The 23,706-nt window shown below is 43.3% G+C and overlaps 1 protein-coding gene across 1 annotated transcript; it reads right to left on the bottom strand.

Moving 5' to 3' along the window:
• Nucleotides 1–16,549: 16,549 nt before the first annotated feature.
• On the bottom strand, nt 16,550–17,804 carry LOC123407621. The gene is made up of 2 exons (XM_045100787.1): nt 17,693–17,804; nt 16,550–17,131 (listed from the first exon to the last, which is right to left on the bottom strand). Exon 2 carries the CDS (start codon nt 17,114–17,116, stop codon nt 16,847–16,849), a length of 270 nt encoding a protein of 89 aa, XP_044956722.1. The 5' UTR covers nt 17,117–17,131; nt 17,693–17,804; the 3' UTR covers nt 16,550–16,846.
• Between the last annotated feature and the right edge of the window lie 5,902 nt (nt 17,805–23,706).

The following is a 23,706-nucleotide window of genomic DNA, read 5'->3' as shown; positions in this document are numbered from 1 at the left end:
CAGGAGGTACTGGGTTCGATTCCCAGGAGCCTGATGCATATTTTTGTTTTCTTTTTGCTTTCCTTTATTTTTTGATACTTCCTTTTTCTTATGCATAGACAGCAAGGTGTCCTATGTATTATTTTCCTGCTGGTGTAGATGGGGACAGATTGTTTTATGTGTGTGTTTTGCACACACTAGTATTGTGATAGGTGGTGTGGTGGCTTAAGTGATATGTGTGTGTATGTGATCTTGTTAGATTATGTTGTTGCTGTGATTGCAATTAGGCTTGTGTGCATAGAGGTTGTGAGTGAAGTTGATGGGGAGGTATGAAGATGTGTTGTAGTGGGTGCACACCACTTGTGGTACATGCTAAAGTGTTTGAGAGGTGATGCTTCCAAGTTACTTGCTTAGTATTTTCCCCCCTCATGTTGTTCTTGGGTTTAAGAGCATGATGTTGTTGTGTATGATGTGCTTGGCATATGTGTGAGTGTGGACCTTCCCACCTTTGCAAGTTGTGCCCCTCCTCATGTTTAATATGAGAGAGAGCATGTTGTGTGTGGGGTTGGCTTGTGATAAGTATTGGTGCTGTTGATGTGCATGACACAAACATGGGGTTCAAACCCCCATGTCACTTTGTCATTGTGCACATGAACTCAACCTTTGTAGTTGTGCTCTTAGTAGGATACCTTATGGAGTTGACATAATCAGTTTTGTTGCAAGTTTGAGCCTTGATTTCATGGAATAGGTGGAGCCCAAGGGCATGAGTTTTTGTGTGATAGTAGTAGGGGTTTTGCTCTACACTATAGTGGTGTCAATTATCACCTGGTGTAATGTGTGTGCAAACTATGCCTAGACAAAGTGGGCATGTGGCTGAAAAATTCCAGATTGATGAACTCTGAAATTTCACTAAGTCTGGGATTCTGGAAACATTTTCTTCTCTTATAGATGAGGATGTACTGGTCATTCTGATGAGAACTAGCCTTAGTTCAGTGCTAGGATTTTGAACCTGGTATGTTTTTGAAGCTTCCTGTCAATTTTCAAATCATTTGGAGTCCAGTAGGTTGTGTTTTGATTGCTGTCAAAAAGCTTCAGAACAGAGACAGAAACTCAGGTGCAGGAATTTTCACCAAGTCCCCGAGATCTGATGGTTTTGGGAAAGTTTGTGGCCTTGTATCTTCTAGAGTTTAATTCCTTTTGCTGTGATTCTTGCTGGTGCTTGTAGTGTTCGTGGTTGGCAACAGCCACATATATTATTTGTCATGTTTGAAGACCTGTAGCTATGTTGCATGCAGCTCCCAAAGAGCTAAGATGCAGATTATGGCAGATTATGTAGTTTTGTCATTTTGGGCAATGTGTGTACTTAGTTGATGTTGTGGTATTCTTTCTTGCTCCAATCCATTCATGTTGGGTTGTTATAGGTCTTGGCAACCAGATTTGTGCCAATTGTGAGTGTGGTGTTGATTCTTCCACGTAGAGCTTCATATCTTGTTTCGTTGATTCCCGTTGATCCGTAGCTCCGTTTGCAATGTTCTTTATATGGTTTTGCACCGTTTTCACGAGCCGCATCTGTTCATGTCATTCTCATGCATGTCAAAATAGCTTAGTATACAGTTCTGTCCAGGAACTTGCAGTAGTTTGTTTTGCTTGTGCTAGGGATAGAAATAGTGGTGCATGCTCAAATTTCATCTCATGCATCATGTGATTGTTGCATCTTGTGGTGCTGCTGTTCATTGTCTGTTATTCTTATGTTGGGTAGCACCAGGATCGGAGAACGAATACGTGGACTCAGGAGAGTACGTGCAGGACGATCCAGAACCATTCCAAGCTGAGGATATCACACGCAAGATGATATGACCTTGGTTCCATCTCTAGACTTGTTATGCTAGTTTCGTTTCCATGTCTTATTGCTTGCTGCCTACCACTGAAATTAAATTGCCTCTTGAAATGCCATGAGCCCAAACACCGTACTCCTTCCTAGCAAACTTGTATGGCTAAATAGGCTTGCTCAGCTGCTAATGTTAGCATTGCTAGTTGCAGGTGCTTTGTCTCATGTGATAACATGAGCTTTGGTATCATTATCTTAATTCTGTTATTTATTTAATGCACCTATATACTTGGTAAATTGCGGGAGGCCTAGCCTTTTGCCGGGTGCTTTGTTCCGTTATTGCCGCCTTAGTTACCGGTTACCGGTGTTTGATTCCATACTGATCGCTCCTAACACGTTCGGGGTTGTTATGGGGACCCCCTCGATAAATCGCGTAGTGTTAAAGCTTGTCCGGCAGGACCCAACATTGGTGTTAATTTGCTAATAACTTAATAATAATCTACATAGGGAATAGCTGTTGGAATTATGCCCTAGAGGTAATAATAAATGTATAGTTATTATTATAATTCCTGTATCAAGATAATAGTTTATTATCCATGCTATAATTGTATTGAATGAAGACTCATTTACATGTGTGGATACATAGACAAAACACCGTCCCTAGCATGTCTCTAGTTGGCTAGCCAGTTGATCGATGATAGTCAGTGTCTTCTGATTATGAGCAAGGTGTTGTTGCTTGATAACTGGATCACGTCATTAGGAGAATCACGTGATGGACTAGACCCAAACTAATAGACGTAGCATGTTGATCGTGTCATTTTGTCGCTACTGTTTTCTGCGTGTCAAGTATTTATTCCTATGACCATGAGATCATATAACTCACTGACACCGGAGGAATGCTTTGTGTGTATCAAACGTCGCAACGTAACTGGGTGACTATAAAGATGCTCTACAGGTATCTCCGAAGGTGTTAGTTGAGTTAGTATGGATAAAGACTGGGATTTGTCACTCCGTATGACGGAGAGGTATCTCGGGGCCCACTCAGTAATACAACATCACACACAAGCCTTGCAAGCAATGTAGCTTAGTGTAAGTTGCGGGATCTTGTATTACGGAACGAGTAAAGAGACTTGCCGATAAACGAGATTGAAATAGGTATGCGGATACCGAACGATCGAATCTCGGGCAAGTAACATACCGAAGGACAAAGGGAATGACATACGGGATTATACGAATCCTTGCCACTGAGGTTCAAACGATAAGATCTTCGTAGAATATGTAGGATCCAATATGGGCATCCAGGTCCCGCTATTGGATATTGACCGAGGAGTCTCTCGGGTCATGTCTACATAGTTCTCGAACCCGCAGGGTCTGCACACTTAAGGTTCGACGTTGTTTTATGCGTATTTGAGTTATATGGTTGGTTACCGAATGTTGTTCGGAGTCCCGGATGAGATCACGGACGTCACGAGGGTTTCCGGAATGGTCCGGAAACGAAGATTGATATATAGGATGACCTCATTTGGTTACCGGAAGGTTTTCGGAGTTATCGGGAATGTACCGGGAATGACGAATGGGTTCCGGGAGTTCACCGGGGGGGGCAACCCACCCCGGGGAAGCCCATAGGCTTTGGGGAGACACACCAGACCTTAGTGGGCTGGTGGGACAGCCCCAAAGGGGCCTATGCGCCAAGAGAAGAAAAATCAAAGGAAAGAAAAAAAGGAGGGAAGAAGTGGGAAGGGAGGGGGACTCCTCCCACCAAACCAAGTCCAACTCGGTTTGGGGGGGGGAGTCCTCCCCCCTTTGGCTCGGCCGACCCCTTGGGAGTCCCTTGGACCCCAAGGCAAGGCCCCCCTCCCTCCTCCTATATATATGGGGCTTTTAGGGCAGATTTGAGACGACTTTCTCACGGCTGCCCGACCACATACCTCCATAGTTTTTCCTCTAGATCGCGTTTCTGCGGAGCTCGGGCGGAGCCCTGCTGAGACAAGATCATCACCAACCTCCGGAGCGCCGTCACGCTGCCGGAGAACTCTTCTACCTCTCCGTCTCTCTTGCTGGATCAAGAAGGCCGAGATCATCGTCGAGCTGTACGTGTGCTGAACGCGGAGGTGCCGTCCGTTCGGTACTAGATCGTGGGACTGATCGCGGGATTGTTCGCGGGGCAGATCGAGGGACGTGAGGACGTTCCACTACATCAACCGCGTTCTCTAACGCTTCTGCTGTACGATCTACAAGGGTACGTAGATCACTCATCCCCTCTCGTAGATGGACATCACCATGATAGGTCTTCGTGCGCGTAGGAAAATTTTTGTTTCCCATGCGACGTTCCCCAACAATAGCTACCCCGAGGATTTTAATCAACACCCCGGGCCAGTGCTCCTCATGAGTGTTGGTCCAAATTAGAGCACTGTGCGGGGCTAACTCAGGGCAACTTGAGAGATTTCTATCAGGCCACTGTACGCGTCGCTCATCTGTCGTGTCCTGAGACGGAGATACGCGGCTCTTATCAGGGTCGTCGACACGACGGGAGGTCCTGCTAGCCTTGTCTTACCTTAGCGGTATATCTTGAGTATAGGAATCCCAGTGAAGCTTTGGTTTCCCCCAGAGTTGAGGTTTTCCTCTAAGGAATCCTACGAGATCACGAGATTCGTGATAGAGGATGCCTTTGCGGCCTGTGTTCGTTTGTGATGGACTAGTTGGAGCACCCCTGCAGGGTTTAATCTTTCGGAAAGCCGTGCCCGCGGTTATGTGGCAACTTGGAATATTTTGTTAACATCCGATATTAGAGAACTTAAACATAAGCTAATAAAAATGCCAACTGTGTGCGTAACCGTGACTGTCCCTTCGAAGATCTCTCTTCGATCGAGAACACGGTGGGGTTATGAATGCCGTAGGTAGGTGTTGGAATTATGCCCTAGAGGCAATAATAAATATAGTTATTATTATAATTCCTGTATCAAGATAATCGTTTATTATCCATGCTATAATTGTATTGAATGAAGACTTATATACATGTGTGGATACATAGACAAAACACTGTCCCTAGCAAGCTTCTAGTTGGCTAGCCAGTTGATCAAAGATAGTCAGGGTCTTCTGGTTATATACAAGGTGTTGTTGCTTGATAACTGGATCACGTCATTAGAAGAATCACGTGATGGACTAGACCCAAACTAATAGACGTAGCATGTTGATCGTGTCATTTTGTTGCTACTGTTTTCTGAGTGTCAAGTATTTGTTCCTATGACCATGAGATCACGTCATTAGAAAAATCCCGAATTGTCTACTTGTATTATTATTTGTGCTATGTTACTTGCTTGCGAAACGCTTAGATGCGCTTCTTTCCTATTCGGGGCCTCGACCCCCGGATCGGAAAGGACCGCATCTTGGTCGTTACAATATTGGCTCAGATAATATAAATTTTCTATTCCTAAGAGAGGCAACCAGCGAAGATGACAAGCTTTTGTAACAAAATTCCATTGTGCTCACAAATAACCCCATTGTCACCACCTCTTGCTCCACTCAATGGGAATGCATCATCAACGTTGATTTTGACACTGGTGCTCAGCATAGGGAGCTAGTGCTCAATTGGAGCGGCAACCCTGCATGGAATTTTGGATGTCGAAGTTCTCTATCATTTCCCAACTTTGAATTGTCCATCTAGGGATCCCCTTCAGGTCTTTTATTTGCACCTCACCCCTTATATTTTTTACAAGTCCAGTACATCTGGTCAATTAAAATGCAGACGATGCCATGGTTATGTGCATTTATTCTACCTAACCAATCTAATAGCCATGATTACGGTGTCCTTCCGGTCCGACCGGTAGCGTCTCGATAAATTATCCACCAAGGATTGTAATCCACCTCCATGCATGTGTTTTATGAGGGCAAAATCAGAAGTGATGACAAATAAATAAACTGATTTGGAATCATGTAATACAACCATTCTATATATATTTTGATTGTTTATAATACGATTAAAAATGCGTCATGTCAGGAATGAACTCTTCAATGTTGTTGGTCATTTTTAGTTCATAATAAATAATTTGAAGATTAACTTTGATATAAAACTGAAGTTGTCAAATAGTACACCTAATTAGTACTTTACATCGACATCTTCCACATAATACGTCAACAAACACATTTGTTAAAATTTACCAAAAGGAATGTGTCGACGATTGTGTTGAAATTGACTCAAGGTAGCGGAATTGTTATTCATACGGTGATGATTGCATAACTTAATACTATATGAACATACTTTTATACGTAAATGTTCAACAAGTTTGATGTGCAAATTGTATATATTTGTAATAAACTTTTTTACCTTTTTATAATTTATTTTGTTAACAAAAATTTCAATCATTATATTTATATTGTACTTGACATAATCAATATAGCTAAATATTAACATACAGTGTGAATAATTAACATTTTTTGTACCTTTGCTATAAATTAAAGCCGTATTATGCGGCAAAAATATGTTATTTTCTATTAATATTTTTAATAATGAAAGCAGTCATGCCATTGGATATATTTTAGACAAAAATGGACAACAAATAGAAAATCACATACTTCTATGGATTAATATGTGTTACTTGATGTATTATTGTAGTTTCATGCGCTCAGATCCAGTTTTAAATATATAGATCAAGAGCTCTAAGTATGGTTGTCAAAGCTTTCTAGAATGTACGGTTGTCAGAAATATGTATTTGAATTAAGAACAATTTGGTAGTTTCGAGAATTCTAAGGGCACTTATAATGGTCATATCTTAGCCATGAAACACATACGTGATGGTTGCTGAATTTGCATGAAAGAAAATGATGGTTTCTTAATTAGAAGGGAGAAAAAAATGTTCTTACCTTAGCTAAGCGTCGATCTCTTTCTGAGGGAGATAAGATGATTCGCCTCCATTATACAAGATCTCATCTCATACTTACATTAGTTTTAATTTTAATCTCCCAAATTTTGAACATGCAAACATTAATTATTAGACATGACACTAAGAAACGATTCATTGCCTAAAATCAATGTTAATGAAATTGTTAACTAATAGTTGCTCGCTCAGCTAGGGAGTACCAATTAATTGCCAAAATGGCCTATTAACTGGATTAGTTGGTCGACCATTAGTTGGTGCAATTTTAAACGCAATAGAAAAATGCATGAAGAAGAAAAAATTTATATTGCAAATATGAAGCAAATCACATTATTTTCTTTTCTCAATAGATGACAAACATGTATACAACAACAATCATTCATGTGGGCATAAAAATCATCAACAAACATGTATACAACAACACTTTTTTGCTGATTTCCGCATGGAATGCAACTCCGAGAGATGGCGTCCACGCGACAGTGACGAACAAAGGAAAGGTGACGGTGGCCACGAAGGGTGTCTGAATGGGTCGGTTGCTGTGGTGGCAGGTCACGAAGGAGGAGGGGAAGTAGCGGCATGCAGAGGAGGAAGAGAAAGCGCGAACACACATGGGAGGAGGAAAAGTGGCGGCGCGCCAACTAGGATCTGGCCAGCCGCTGTCAATTAATCAGCCTGACAACCAATTAATTGTTCTAACATACTATTTAATCGATCTGATAGACCATTTAATCAGTCTCACAAGTTAACATAATGAACATGTGTTATTAGATTCGGTTATCCGATGAATAGCGATTAACTAGCCAATCAACTTATTAATTGAATGAATTCTTGAATACTGCCTAATATATATATTTTTCTCCAGTTGACTTGAATTCATGGGAAAAGACCGTCCTATTAAACATTTCTACATGCTCTAAGGTCAATTTTGAAGTCTCCATCAAAACTAGTGATAGTGTCTCCCACAAAGTTCCCGTGGAGCCCAGACCTGGGTTTTGTCGTAGGTCCGGCGAACAGAGGGCTTGATCTACAACAGTCTGGTACGTGATTGTAGGCATGTTTTGTGCCCGTTGTAGATAGATATCTCGCTCATAGGGGTGGTGGCTGGCTGTTATTAGCACTCATCAGGGGTGTTGGCAGCATGGTCGTGTCTCTTTCCCTTTTGACGAAGCTAAATCCTACAGATCTTAGAGTAGGGGATTTCGAGCTGAGCGTTTTGACACGATGATAACAACAACATGAAGTTTATCCAGGTTGGGGCTTCCGAGAAGATAAATCATTTATATCCGTCTCAAACGTCCCGGACAGACCGATCAAAAAATTCAACCCAGCCGGAACCCTTAAACGACCCTCAAACGTCTGGGCTGATCGGCAGTCCTCATATCCAGACCCAATATGGGGCGGATATGGAGGAGCCGAGGGCACGTATGCCATGTCGGTCCGGAGATGGGGCCCATGCGGACTCGCCCGAAAACCCGACTGTTCGATGGGCGCCTCGACCGTCGCTGCAGTGTGAACGCCGCACGACGCCGTTCCGGCTTGCCACCCAAGGCCATAGCCGGCTATTTAAGCCGACAGGCGTCCCCAGACCTAGCACATGCACCTCCTCCCTCCCTCCGCCACTCGCGCCCATCCGCCTTTTTTCCCTTGCTCTCCGGCGTCAGTATGGTCCACCGTAGGATCACCACCTATGCTATAATCACGTCGGAGCCCCGGATGCAGATCAAGGCGGAGATCCAGGCTCAGCACGCCGCTCGCATCGCTGCGGCTCTCCCTTCAAATTCGCCAAAGACGGAGGAGGAGGAGCAGGAGGAGTACCCGCCGGAGGCGATGGAGGGGGAGAACTACACTAGTAGAAAATAGGGCTTCATCCTAGCACTGATTGAGCAATAGTCTCGGTCGACCTACGAACCGGGACTAATGCGTGCATCAGTCCCGGTTCGAGCGGCCAGGACGCCGGTAGGGCCTCGGCAGGCACCAGTCCCGGTTCGTCTGGGACCTTTAGTCCCGGTTTCAGCCACAAATCGGGACTAAAGGGCCTGGCTCCTGGCGCAACCCCTTTAGTCCCGATTTGTGTCTAGAACCGGGACTACTCGTCCCTGCTGCTCTCACTCCTTTCATTTTTGGTCGGCCAGCGTGTGGAAGGTGTGTGCTACTCTGTTCTCACCTATACACATGAGGTGTTCGATGAAATGCCCGAGCCATACTTAAGTTTTTCCCCTTCAAGCTCCATTTTCCTCAAGATTTGTTTAGGTTTGGTGATGCATCAACTACACAATTGTTTTAAAAGGTTAGCCACTTCATCCTTTCATCTCTCATTGCTAGTTTAGCTCATTTCAAATGCTTTACAAGTAGAGTGGTTTGTGGGTTTTAGCGTAGGAGTGTATGTGGGAGTTCTTTTGATTTAGATGCACAATTCTTCTTAGAGTCTGCACATGTGTAGAGTACCGTCCCGTCCCCGTCCTCACCATCGTCGATTTTCCGCGCCGATCTCATCGCCGGCACCACCGTGGTGAGCCTCTTGTTCTTATCTTCTTTTTAAAAAGAAAAAAAATCTTACTTACATTATTTAGATAGATACTTGTATAAATTTCTTACTTTTATTATTGTTTGTTATTATATGGTGCGATGGTTTTGGTATCCGTCCACGTCGGCCCTCGTCCGGCCTATGATTGAGACGTGGTATATTTTCTTGTATAACTATTTGTTTCATTTAGTGTTTATTAAAATTATGCCGATCAACGTGACATGGATGTTTTTATCTAGGAGGTGTGTAAACCAGAAATACCAACCGACACTCTTGTCGAGAGGTTAAATTTAGTTGAAAAAGAAAACAATTACTTGAAGAAAAAAATTAAAAATAATTGAGGAGAAGAATATGGAATTGGAGTTGCATGTTGTCGATGCCGTCGATGATCACAAGATCAAGATGGATGCAATGCGGTTGAAGATGGATGCAATGCGATTGAAGATGGATGCAATGCACTTGAAGATTAGGAATATTAGAAAATATGCATTAATAAAGAGGCTTGATATCATTATGTTGTTGGGTCAATTGTTACTTTAGTTGCGATTTTGATTACATTTGTTGTTGCATTTAAATGTTTTACATAGTTGTATGTTGTTTTATGAGAACTATATATACACTTTATGTATTTATTTTTGCAGTAACAACATTTGACCACTACTATACTTTGGTTTTAATGTGATGATGAACTTGTATTAATTTGGTCATTTCTCTATATATGATGTTCTCGAATGGTTTTTGATATACTTAATTTCATAATACATATGAACCGTCAATGGATGTACGGTGACCAACACACTTCAGAATACATTATGGGCCTGCGTAATTTTCTCGGTGTGGTCGAGGCAACCAACCAAGCAAAATGGTTTTATGTAGTGCCCATGTGTTAACTATGAAAATACGAATGATTACTCTTCCGTGAAAACCCTTCACGTCCACTTGCTTGAGAAGGATTTCATGACCCACTATTATGTTTGGACAAGCATGAAGAAAGAGGGGTTATGATGGAAGACAATAAAGAAGAAGAGGATGATGACAACTATCCGGGTCCTATGTTTCCTGAATACGGTGATACTACAATGGGGGAAGCTGAAGATCAAGAGACACGAGACGATGTGCCCGATGATGATCTTCGTCGGATCATTGTCGATGCATAGAGAGAATCCGAAAGTGAAAGGGAGAAGTTGAAGTTCGAGTGCATGTTTGAGGATCACAAAAAAAAGGTTGTACCCAAATTGCGAAGATGACAACACAAAGCTTGGTACCACACTGGAATTGCTGCAATGGAAGGTAGAGAATGGTTTATCTGACAAGGGATTTGGGAAGCTACTGAAAATAATGAAGACGAAGCTTCCAAAGGATAATGAATTGCCTGACAGTACGTACGAAGCAAAGAAGGTTCTCTGCCCGCTTGGGTTGGAAGTGCAGAAGATACATGCATGCTCTAATGACTGCATCCTCTACCGCTGTGAGTACGAGGATTTGAATGCATGCCCGGTATGTGGTGCATTGCGGTATTAGATCAGACGAGATGACCCTGGTGATGTTGAGGGCGAGCGCCCCAGGAAGAGGGTTCCTGCAAAGGTGATGTGGTATGCTTTTATAATACCACAGTTGAAACGTTTGTTCAGAAACAAAGAGTATGCCAAGTTGATGCAATGACACAAGGAATACCGTAAGAAAGATGGAAAGTTGAGAGCACCCGTTGATGGGTCGCAGTGGAGAAAAATCGAGAGAAGGTGGGTGGACTTTGTAGGTGACATAAGGAACATATGGTTTGGTTTAAGTGCAGATGACATGAATCCTTTTTGGGAGCTGAGCAGCAACCATAGCACCTGGCCCGTGACTCTATGTATCTATAACCTTCCTCCTTGGTTGTGCATGAAGCAGAAGTTCATTATGATGCCAGTGCTCATCCAAGGCCTACGCAACCCAGCAACGACATTGATGTGTACCTAAGACCATTAGTTGAAGAAATTTTATAGTTGTGGAATGGAAAATGTGTACGTGTGTGGGATGAGCACAAACAACAGGAATTTGACCTACATGCGTTGCTGTTTGTAACCATCAATGATTGGCCTGCTCTCAATAACCTTTCAGGACAAAAAAAAGGCATACCACGCATGCACACACTGTTTAGATGACACCGAAAGTATATATTTGGACAAATGCAGGAATAATGTGTACCTGGGACATCGCTGATTTTTTCCGACCAACCATCAATGTAGAAAGAAAGGCAATCATTTCAAAGGTGAGGCAGATCACCGGAAGAAGCTCGCCCTCCGTACTGGTGATCACATACTTGATATGGTCAATGATTTACAAGTAATCTTTGGAAAGGGTCCTGGCGGACAATCTGTTACGAATGACGTTGAGGGATGCGCACCCATGTGGAAGAAGAAATCTATATTTTGGAGCCTACCCTATTGAAAAGACCTAGAGGTCCGCTTTGCAATCGACGTGATGCACGTGATAAAGAATGTTTGCGTGAACCTGCTAGGCTTCTTGGGCGTGTATGGGAAGACAAAAGATACACCGGAGGAACGAGGGGACCAACAACGTGTGCACGAAAAACACGACATGCATTCAAAGCGGTATGAAGGTCCTGCCAGCTACGCTCTTACAAAAGAAGAGAAGAAAATCTTCTTTGAATGCTTGCTCAGTATGAAGGCCCCGTCTGGCTTCTTGTCCAATATAAAGGGGATAATAAGTATGACAGAGAAAAAGTTTCAGAACTTAAAGTCTCATGACTGCCACATGATTATGACGCAACTACTTCTGGTTGCATTGAGGGGCTTCTATCGAAAAATGTTCGATTAACCATTGTGAAGCTACGTGCATTCCTCAATGCAATCTCTCAGAAGGTAATCAATACATAAATCATACCTAATATATGTATAAAACCTAAAAAAAATATGAGATTCTGACAATACTTTTTAAGATAATTTATACATTTAATTAAGGCTGAGCATCTTTCGGGCAAAACTTATAAAATTGTGATCTTCAAAATACAAACCTGAGCCTGGCCTAAAGCCTGAACAGTTACACTTTTCTCGAGCCTGAGCCCAGCCGGAAACCAAGCCCAAACTCTAACTTTTAGTACTAAAAACTGAATTGCCGGCCCGAAAACTTCACCCAAATGCTGATTTCAAGTATTTAAGCCTGAAAGCTTGGCAAAAAGAAGAGAAAAGAAACAGAGGTATGAGCCCGGCTAGAATCATCTTGTAGGCTACATAATAAAGCCCATGCCACACCTCGCGTGAACCAGTTTTGGGGGCCGGGGACGGGATGCCCATGCCTAGGTCTACATGTGACATTCAATTTTTCAATCCAAATAATTAAAATTAAATTCATAGTCAGAGTTTTAAAAGTTTGATTAAAAACATGTCCAACGCGTCATGTTACTGTGATATGGCGGGAGTTGTACTCTAGATGATGGTGCAAAGAAGTATACACATGTTTTGCGGTGCACGTTTTCCCTGATATGCAAAGGCACATCCAAAGCGCCGGTTGGTTTTTATAAGTAAGTGGGGGAAAACAAAGTTGAAATTAGTTAGTAATGGATGTCTACTAGAGCAATAGATATACAAGAGAACCCTGTAAATTGGTGCTATAGATATACCATCGATCCGTTAGGAAAAATAGATCACTATGCTGGAATTTGGTGCTTACTTGCACAACTTCAAAAAGGGTCAGGTCATCATAATCATAGTGAACCTTGCCCGGAGCATCAACATCGATGGTATGGAGGTACTGCCACCTGGGATTTTTTTTTTGTGTGCTAGATATGTTATACAACGCTACTTAAAAGGGTTAGATTGTGAAAATAAACTGAGGTCATTTTTAGCTGAACTTTCCAAATTGTAGAAAAAGCAGTCAATGGGCAAGCATGAGAAAGGTCACTCACATTGCCATGTACTAGTATACAATTGTTTTGGAACAATTGGCCATTTTTCTTACCGATTGCCGGGAAGAAGTTGTTTTTAGTCTAGATTGCCAGGGATACTTTTTGTGTGTGTGTGGGGTGATTGCGAGGGATACATTTTTGTGTGTGTGTGTGTGGTGATTACCAGGTGTACGTGGCCTCAGTAACAAATAGCCTTTTTTGTTTTAGCAAAAGCAACCAATAGCAATTTCGCAAATAAAAATAAAAATAGCACAGCACATTACGCCTTTTACTGGCAATATTGGGCTGGCCTTGGATGGGCCAACATTACAATTCGCAACGGCGGCCGGATGGGCTTTGGGGAGAAGTTTATATAGAGTATAAAAAAACTAGAAAGAAGTCCACGTAACCCCCTCATGTTTTAGGAATTGGCTACTTAACCCCCTCAACTTCCAAACCAGATATTTACCCCCCTCATATTTTAGGAATCGGCTACTTAACCCCCACAACTCCCAAACCAGATATTTAACCCCTTGATGTTTACAAAACCAGATGAATCACCCCACACCCTATTATAAGTTGTTTCATTAAGCGGTTTTGCAACCTGGCATGAGTCAACGAGCTGAGCTGAACCATGGCATCTGGGGTTGGATCGACGACAAGAATGTGTGGAAGTTCTCTAGTGTGACTGGCTGACTGCATCAAGGTCGATACCAACTCAACGGCCTTGCCGAAACTTGCCGAGCACCACGAGTTCATGTCTTGGACGACGACAACGGAAATGCTTGCCAGACCTGGACGCAACAAGCGACGGAGCTCAGAGCGGCCATGGCACCTCGCCGCCACCCGAGATAGATGGCAACGCAATACCCTTGCCGGAACGTGCCGAGCTCTGCAAGTTCATGTCTTGGACGACGACAATAGAAAGGCCTGCACGGGGCAGCTGGACACAGCAAGCGACGGAGCCGGAAGCGACCATGGCACTACCCAAGGCAGACAAGAAAGCACGCGCGCATGGGCCATGCATGCATGTGGTGGGTGATACTCCCTCACTTCCTAAGTATAAGTCTTTTAAGAAGTTTTACTATAAGACTACATACAGATGTATATAAATATAGTTTAGAGTGTGTCATTTTCTTTCGTATATAGTCCCATGTAAAATCTATAAAACACTTATATTTAGAAACGAAGGGAGTACTAGTCTTCTTCTTCCACTGATTGTACACCGTTCGCCGGAGGTTGAAAAAAGCACTGAACCAATAGCAAGGAAAAGTGATCCTTGTAAACGCCCTTGCTATACAAGGCTTTGAAGACCGCAATAGCAACCGGGATGCAACCCTATGTAACGTAGTCTGGTCAGGTCTGGATTCTGGAGGAAGTGCAAGTTGCAACATCAGATGACGGTGATGGTACGGACGGCGAGGTAGCAAAAACCAAAACGACGGCGGCAGCCTAAGCCAGCCACGTGGACAAAATCACTCTCAAACCCACTTCTAAATCCCTTAGGCCTTGTTTGGTACTAGGGTTTTTGAGGAGATTGGTGGGGATAATCCTCACAGGGATTGGGTGAAACCCCAACCTTCACCCCAACCCTTTAAATCCTCATTTATCCCCAATCCACTAGGTATGGGTAGTGTATTGGGTATTGAAAAAAAATGCACTAGAATTTGGGATTTTTGGGAAAATGTGAGGATGAAACATGTCAAATACACTAGAACCAAATGGTTTTATGGGATATGTGGGGATTTAGAGGTTTGACTAGGATAATCCCCACTAATTTCCTAAAATACACTACTACCAAACAAGGCCTTAGGGGATGTTTTGAATGGTTTTGCCAAGTTTAGGGGGTGATATACCTGGTTTTAGGGTTAAGGGGGTTAAGTAGCCGGTTCCTGAAACCCGAGGCGGAGGGAGATACGTGGACTTATTTAAAAAAAACTACTCTCCAAAAAAATATAAGAAGCCTCGCGAGAGAAAGGTGGAGCGGCATCGCCGACGACCTCAATTGGCCCCGATCGCCCCTAGGAAGATCGGGAGATGATGGATCCTGCTGAGATTCCCAATTGCCGTTTGTGAGGCCATCCAATCTCTCTCTCTCTTTTTGCGTGTGTCTGCCATAGTACAGTAGCATGTGGCCATGTGCATGTTAGTGTACTCCCTCCTTTCCGGTTTATAGGGCTCATCTCAAAATTTTCAGATTTCCATTATATTAGGCTCATTTTGAGTCTAAGTGAGTTAAAGTGCTTTGAGTCTCACGCCATATTTAATTCATAGAGTTTAGAGAAAGGAGATGTGTGGCTATGCATGCATCGTTTTCTACATCCACCATGCAAGTTCAATGAAAAAAAGGATGCTACATTTATTGCCTTGGAAATTGAATATGTGAGAAATATTTCATTGGCTAGTTTAAACTAGTGTCATCCACTCACAATTCACCTTGGTTGATGAGATTTCAGATTTGAGCCCTCTAAACCGGAAATGAGGGAGTATCTAGTTGTGCGTTAATGACTGCACTGATTGAAGAAACCATTGGATTGATTGCACTTGTTTTTGTGTCTGCTGCTGTTTCAGGTCCAACGGCAAGAGGCTGCAGACCGACCAGTTTCTGCGGTTCTCGGCGATGACAGGAGGGACTTTTTTTTGGTAAGGGGTGTGTGTTTAAAGGGATTTTTTGGTGTAGGGATTAAAAAAAATTCTTTTTAGTCGCATCTAAATCAAACAGGAGGGACTTTTAAGGACTAAAAAGTAGGCATTTGAAATTAAAGAAATAAGTCCTTAAGGGAGAATCTTTTTTGAAACTTTTTAAGATTTTTTTTAATAATGTCCTTGCTTTTAGCATGTCATTTAATAGCCTCTAGTCCATTAGTTAAACACCGTTAGCTCGAAACAAAATTTTGATCTTTGGACTTGTGCCATCTCCAATTGAGTGAGGGACAAAACTAACAGAGGGCTTTTCAACATGCATGTAGTGTACAGAAAATACGGCGAAACACAATGTCTTTTATGGGAATTTTGATGGCTATCAGGAGCTGTTGCTTGTTGGATTACAAGTTGTTGGTGCCTTACTGCACATCAACAGAAAATTAAGAACTCTTGTACTGAAGCAGATACATATGTTCTCCTCAAAGCAAAACATAACCTACCGAAAGAGTATGTATAGAAAGGGGCGAACTTCCCCTGCACCAATCATCATATCAGACAACACCACTGAGCACCATTTGCACAAGTACCAGCAGCAATTTCTTACACAAGCATGGCTCCTAATAATAATTTTGATATTTTTGTGTCAGAGGAACAGCTAACAAGGGGCAGCAGCATGTTTTCTGACTTTTGCAGGGGTACCAAGAAAGAGAGTGACAAGTCAAATGAGATTAGGATGACTATTTCACTTGTGCTGAAGCTAATACATTATCCTCAAAAGCAAAACATCTGGCAAATGATTTAACTGCAAAGAACTCTTATGCTGAAGCTCATATATTGCCGGCAAAGGTAGAACATCGCCTAACAAACGAGTTATACAGAAAGAAATATGCAAATTAACTTTCCCTGCACACACATATTATCAGATTGCAAACAACATTGAGCATCGCTAGCACCAGCGATTTGTTACACAAGTAGCTAATGCAGTAGTGCCTAAGAATAATTGGGTCTTTCTGTGTCAAAGGAACAGCTAGTAAGGGGTAAAAGCATGTTCCCGGATCTTTGCAAGAGGTGACTAAGAAAGAGCACGATAAATCAGCTGAGATTTAGGACAATCACTTCTGCTTCTTAGATTTCTTGGGTGGGTTTTTAGCAAGCGCCTCACCCTCCTCATCCGATGGGCCCTCGATGGATTCATCAGGGACATCGTTTGGGACGTTGTGCTTGGTGATGTACTCCTTGAGGATCACCATGCTCTTCTCCCTCATCACCGCCAGCTGCTCCGACAGGGTACCGGACTCGGAACTGACAGCGAACTGTTCCCCTCCGAGAACCAGGGTGGCCTTAGCTCTCGGTTCTAGACTTGTCGCAGTATTCATCTCCATCGTCCAGGGATTAACCTGAGAATAAACATGATAGCAGAAGTAAGGAAAGGCTGACACCGATTCCACAGTTTCAGTTGTACGGCGTATTCAGAAAACGTCGATTCCACAATCTCATTAGGATGGAGGATTCTGGGAATGGCAATCAGAGGCAGTTCTGAAAGTTGTTTTTTTTTCGTTGAATTAGGAAATATAAGAATTGACTCTGCAGCAAAAGATCGTTCCCGCCTTCCAGAGACGCAATCCAAGGAGAATTGACGATGAAACAAATGCTGGAATGAACGAAGCACTAATGGGGATTGGAATCTGGCTAGGTGCTGAACATTTCACATTTGTACCAACGCTGTTACCCCCTACAAAATGTACTACAACCAAATCCTTTCTACAAGCGCAAGCGCGCACACACACATATGGCGCAGTTTACGATTACGAAATTCCTCAGTTCTGCAGACCAATTTAGACATGGATCGAACACACAGATGAGGGACCCTGCCAGAGAGATCCTACCTACGGCGCAGGGATGGCGCAAGCAACGGATGCAGCAGCAGCGGGAGGAGGAGAGGTTGATTGAGATCTTACGCTCGGGCCGTGGAGAGGCGGCGGCGGCGGTGCAGACGGGGAGAGAGCGAGCGGCGGCGCGCACTTCAACGGCGTTAGTTAGGGCAGCGAGAGCTGGACTGCTGGAGGGGTGAGACGAGAGGAGAGGAGCAGCTGGACTGGGCCGAGCCGGATCTAGTGGGCCGGAAAGCGAAGTAGGCTGGCACAATCCGTGGACTCACTCTTGACCCCAAAGAAGAAAAAACCAAAAACCCCTTAAAAGGGGCCTGCTACACGTCCGCCAACCGATATTGTCAGAAAATCGTCCGGACCGCGAGCCCTCAGGTTTGGCATCCAGGGTACCGTCAGTCATTGCAACACATGTTTTGTTGCAAAAAATAATAATTCCAACACACATCTTATTACAATTTTTTTACACAATCCGGTATTTGACCCAGCCAGGTTTTACACAATTTATAGTGCTTCAGTACAGATCTCTGTAGAATGGGCACATCATCTTCCATCATGTTGATGGCCTGGTAAATGTGAAAGCACTGCAATGCGTTCATCTTCGATGGTGCTCAATTAAGGCTATTTAGCCCCCTTGTATTAGCGGAGATATAGATAGCCACAACTCTTATTCATGGAGGGTCATTTCTCAACAACGGTAGCATTAATATTTTTAAATAATGATGACGTTAGCTAAATTCAAACGTCATAGCTATTTACTTAGTACTGACATTGCACATTAGGCTCATTAGGCGCACGTCAACATTAGTCGGTTCTAACAGTCCTTCGGCCCAGTAAAAAAGACTTATCCTTTTCACTCTCACTCTCGATCCCCAACACCACCCGTTCTCCTCTTGATCCCCAACGCCACCCGTTCTCCTCTCGATCCCCGACGTCGCCTGATGCGGCACATCTATGCCCAATGCCGCCCGCACACCTCCTCGCCCTCGAACAATGCCTTTCCCATGACAAGGTAAGCGTTGGGGAACGTTGCATGAAAAACAAAAAAAATTCGATGCACATACAAGATCTATCCATGGTGTTGAGCATCTACGAGAGGAGAGATCGGATCCACATACCCTTGTAGAAGCACTAATTGCACTAGGCCTATCTCTACCACTGCTGCGTCGGGATCCGGTGAGTGACGACTGCGACAAGGTGCAGTGGGCCGAGCCGGAGCTAGTGGGTCGGGAAAGCGAAGTAGGCTGGCGCAATCCATGGACTCACTCTTGACCCCAAAGAATAAAAACCAAAACATCTTAAGAAAAGCAAGAAAGATTTTTATTAAAAAATGGGAGCTTTATTGATTCTTTTTTAGGTAAAATCTTTATTGATTTTTTTAGGTAAAATCTTAAACTTTTTGTGGTTTTAGTTCATTTATTCATTTTGCTTCTCAAGCTCAAGCAAAAAAAAACTCGACAATAATATATAGGCTCTGTTTGGAACCACTCAGATTATATAATCTAGTTTTTGTAATCTATTCTGGCTCCAAATAGGACAGATTATCGTGTAGATTATAAAAACTAGATGGATAGATTATTAAAAACTCACAGTCTACTTCACCCCAGCTAAAATCAGATTATGGATTGCTAATGACCCATTACTCTTTAAAGTTGAAGATAATTACATTCCTACCATCACGACCCTCCTCTTTTAAAAAAACATAGGACAAACAAGTCATTATGCAATGTAAAACCTGGATTACAGTTTATGTAATCTGGCATCCAAACATACTCACCTAGATTGTTTTTATAATTCAGATTATATAATCTATCTTCATAATCCAGATTATCATAATCTATTGTGGTTCCAAACAGGGCATAGCCCACAAAAGGAACAAATGCCATAATACATAAACAAAGGCGCCAACCTCTTTATTCTATGTGAATCCGCCCTCTCTTTTTGGTGGAAAGGCCGATTGTATTACTGAAATCTTAGGTATGTCTCTTGCCAGTATTACACAAATCTTAGGACGAATTACACAATTCGGTATTTGACCCAGCCAGGTTTTACACAATTTATTGTGCAACCTACTTCAGTCCAGATCTCTGCCGAAGGGGCACATCATCTTCCATCATGTTGATGGTCTAGTAAATGTGAAACCACTGCAATGGGTTCATCTTCGATGGTGCTCAGTTAAGGCTATCTAGCCCCCTTGCATTAGTGGAGATATTGATAGTCACAACTCTGGTTCGTGGCGCGTCATTTCTCATCAACACCGACACTAATATTTTTAAATAGTGATGACATTATCTAAATTCAAACGCCATAGCTATTTACTTAGTACTGACATTGCACATTAGGCTCATTAGACGCACGTCAACACTAGTCGGTTTTAATAGTCCTTCGGCCTAGTAAAAAACTTATCCTTTTCACTCTCACTCTCGATCGCCAATGCCACCCGTCCTCCTCTCGATCCCCGACGATGCCCGACGCGGCCCCAACTCTGCCCAACGCCGCCCGCCATAGGTCACACACCTCTTCGCCCCAGAACAATGCCTTTCCTATGATGATACTAACAAAGAGACAACTCATTTATGACAATCCCTCATGATGTATATCACACGTATCATCGATGAGGGCACGCAACGGTGTGCCGGTGTCTGTAAAAACAGCCCATAATCATTCTTTCTTGACACGACCCCGTCTCGAGAGTGATCACGTCACTCCCGCCAATAGTAATGCAGGATCTTTGCTAGCACCAACCATAGTAATTAGCGAAGCCCCGTCCCATAAGGGGCATTGTGGTTGTACATGTAAGGTTGGAGTAACGGTCGCAATTTAAACTAATCCATTTTTGAAACAACACACTCACTTGCCTTGGTACACCATTTCTTTTTCAAGTGGTTACCTAGTTCAACACCATCTCCCGCGGGCATTAGTGACACCCGACGGGGTTTTCAAAAAGTCTTTGAAAACATTTTCTTTCCGACACCATCATATTTCCATCCCATTTGCGTAGCAACTACTCAGCAACGTATCTACTTCCCACCCACACAACTCTAAGCACAAGTAGAGTTATGTCATGCAAGTATCAATGCAGAGTTAACGGGGGCAACCCAAAAAGGTGGTCACCATACTCACCATGATTCAATGCAACAAAGTAACTGCTATATGCCATGCAAAAGGGTTTCAATCATGATCGAGGGCTTGCTTAACTGGCTCAACAAAGTCTTCGGGGTCTTCAAATTCTTCTGGTCAAACTCCTTCGTCAACAAGGCAATCTATCATCGCAATTAAAACGGAAATAATAAGACCCAACAAAAACAAAGAAAATAAAGTCTTACTAAAAATGTCACACCATTTTTCCAAAAAAGTGAGGTGAATATAAGATTTATAAAAATTATTGGATTTTGGTTCTGAAGTGTAAATGGTACCAAAAGGTATATTTAGCAAGTTGTTAAAATATTTAAAACTAGGTTTTAATTGCAAACAGTGTATAAAAATTTCCTTAAAAATTCCGCAAGTGGCACCATTAAATAGGTGGGGGTTTTAGAAATTTGTAGGAGTTGGAATCACTGCATTTGGACCGATACTTAGTTCTAGGGAATTTTTGCAAGTTGCAGATAAATAAATAAAAAAGAAAAAGGGTACTGCAGCTACGGGCAAAAACTGAAGCCAGTCCAGCCGGCCCAGGGGAAAGTGGCCCAGGGTGAAGGGGTGCGCATGTCAGGTTTTTGTTCGAACCTGCCCATGGGCTAGGCTTGACAGAGAGAGAGGCGGGAGGGAGTATGACAGGTGGATCCCACCTGTCATCTCCTTCCTCGAGGCAGAGAACAGGGTAGCTGACCGACATCGCTGCAGTCGACGGCAAGCCGTGCTGATGACGGAGACGAGTTCCTGGGTGTCCCGTTGCTCGGTCTGAGGTGGAGAGAGGCGCCGGGGTGCAGTGGCTCACCAGCGACGAGCACCTATAGCGGAGAAGCTTCGGGAGGGAGTCACCGAAGATGTTCCCTTGCTGGAAAGGACAAGAGAGAGGGGGAACCGCGTTAGGAGGATGAGAGACGACCACGAGGAGAGAAAATGGAGCTCGGGGAGCTAGGTTCCTCATCGCGAGAACGCCGGCGACCATAGGCGGTGATCTTCGGCTTGATCCCGAGCGCCTGAGCTCAAAAGCGAAGGGGAAGTGGTGCGGGAGTGCGACTGGGAGGTAGAGGAGAAGAGTGAAGCACAAAGGGGAGCCAGGGGTGACTTTTATAGCCCTGGCGCGAGTGCACCGTGGACGAGGCCGCAGAGCTGGCAGCATGTGCGAAGGGGGCCACGAGAGGTCTTGGCTGTGTGGCCCTGTTTGGATACTCTAACTTAGCTAGAGGTTAGAGTTAGTTTCTAGCTCATGACTAACCCTAAACTAACTCTAGTCAAAAAGGTGTTTGGATGATAGGGTTAGATTGACAATAGTTGTACTTGATGGAGAGAGAAAAGTGATTTTTTAATGGGTTCCTTGATAACTAGCTCCAATTAACACCTATTACCTAGTGGATAGAGAGAGAAAAGTGACTTTTTTAATAGGCCTCATGAAAACTAGCTCCAATTAGCACCTCTTGGGTGGGCTAGTTTTTTTTGGATGGGTTAGATGCAACTAGCTCTAATCTAACCCTCATGTTTGGATACTTTAGAGCTATTTGAGCCCCAACTAGCTCAAACTAACTCTAGCCTATGGATCCAAACAGGGCCTGTGTCGGGGGCGTTCTTGGGAGAGGTCCACGACCAGTGGGAGGAGAGAAGAAGCAGGGCAAGATCATAGGCGGGTCCCCTTGCACGCACAATACTGGCCGGTGCGAGCGGCGTCGACATGCGTGATTGGGGTCGTAGGAGAGAGAGGGAGGAGGGGTCCGACCAAGTGCCGTGTCCCGGATGCCGAGGGCACCTCCAGGGACACGAGTGACAGGCCCGAGACGGTCGGGGCTAGCCATTGGGCAGCGGCTACAACGCGAGGGCGCACTGTAGCACACTTCAGAGCACCGTTTCGGCATGACATGACATGCCCATGGTGTCATGGCCGCGACCACTACGATCCGGGTGACTAGAGGGAGTAAACAACTAGGGAAAGGCTTTGGATGCTCCCGGAGCTCACTAGAATAAGAGGGTGTGGAGAGGAAGGTAAAAACTTGCTGGCCAAGAGTAGAAATGAGGGTTTTCACCCCCCCGCCAATCATAGATCTGTGGCCATGCTAGTCTTACTAGAGGCCAAAGGTAACAATGTGGGGTTGTGGTAAAAGTTTGGAATGAAGGGGAATAGTAGAAGTGGTCAAAACTTGACTTTTACCAAACTACCACAAGGTGTTTGATGCTGTTTTGAGCAACGAAATTTTCCCACTTACTGTGAGACTTAACATGACTAAATGTTGGGTAAAAATAAGAGGGATCGCAAAGTTTGAGCTCATTCAAGCAAACTTGACAATGTAAACATGAAAAACCCTAGAAATGAACAAAATTGGGTTTTTGTAGATGTAGCTGGGAATATTTATCCCCATAAATGCACAACTTGGCGTAGCATCCTGGGGTCTAGATCACTCCTGCAAAGGATGAGATTAATTGGATAAACTTGGCAATGTAAAGTTGCTCAAGTAGGTTCTGGATAGAGAGGGTTTTGGAACATTTTGGTGAACTAAAACCATTTATATTGAGATAAAAGTTTGTAGGATCATCACATAATTCATGTGTGACTTGATAGAATTTTCTTGGAATTTATTGAGAAAATTTCCTATGGAAATATTTCAAAAGCTTGAAATAGTCAGGAAGGGTTTTGAGGGGTCTTGCCAAATATTTTGAACTTGACCATGTATTGAAACTCTTATATATGTAAAATATATGTCCATTGAGTTTCCCTTAATTTTCTCAAATATTTTTGAAGTAAGAAATTAATTTTTCCCTATAAAAGACAATTTCTGGCCTCAGAAAGAAGTATTCAAATAAAAAGGGAAAATAACTTTTCAAATAAATATTTGGTGGTTTGGTGAAGTCTTATATATGGTAGGTCCCAAATAAAGTATTTGGGGCATAACAACCCACCCAATTTTGGTTCTTGTAGTACAAACCTCAACTCG

Source organism: Hordeum vulgare, chromosome 7H (assembly GCF_904849725.1).
Source record: "Hordeum vulgare subsp. vulgare chromosome 7H, MorexV3_pseudomolecules_assembly, whole genome shotgun sequence".
Lineage (NCBI taxonomy): Eukaryota > Viridiplantae > Streptophyta > Magnoliopsida > Poales > Poaceae > Hordeum > Hordeum vulgare.
Note: the sequence above shows the minus strand (reverse complement) of the source record. Positions and strands in the feature narration are given on the sequence as shown.

Excerpts from the sequence above, each read along its gene's own strand:
- LOC123407621 (XM_045100787.1), bottom strand. The coding sequence starts at position 17,116 with ATGGAGATGAATACTGCGACAAGTCTAGAACCGAGAGCTAAGGCCACC.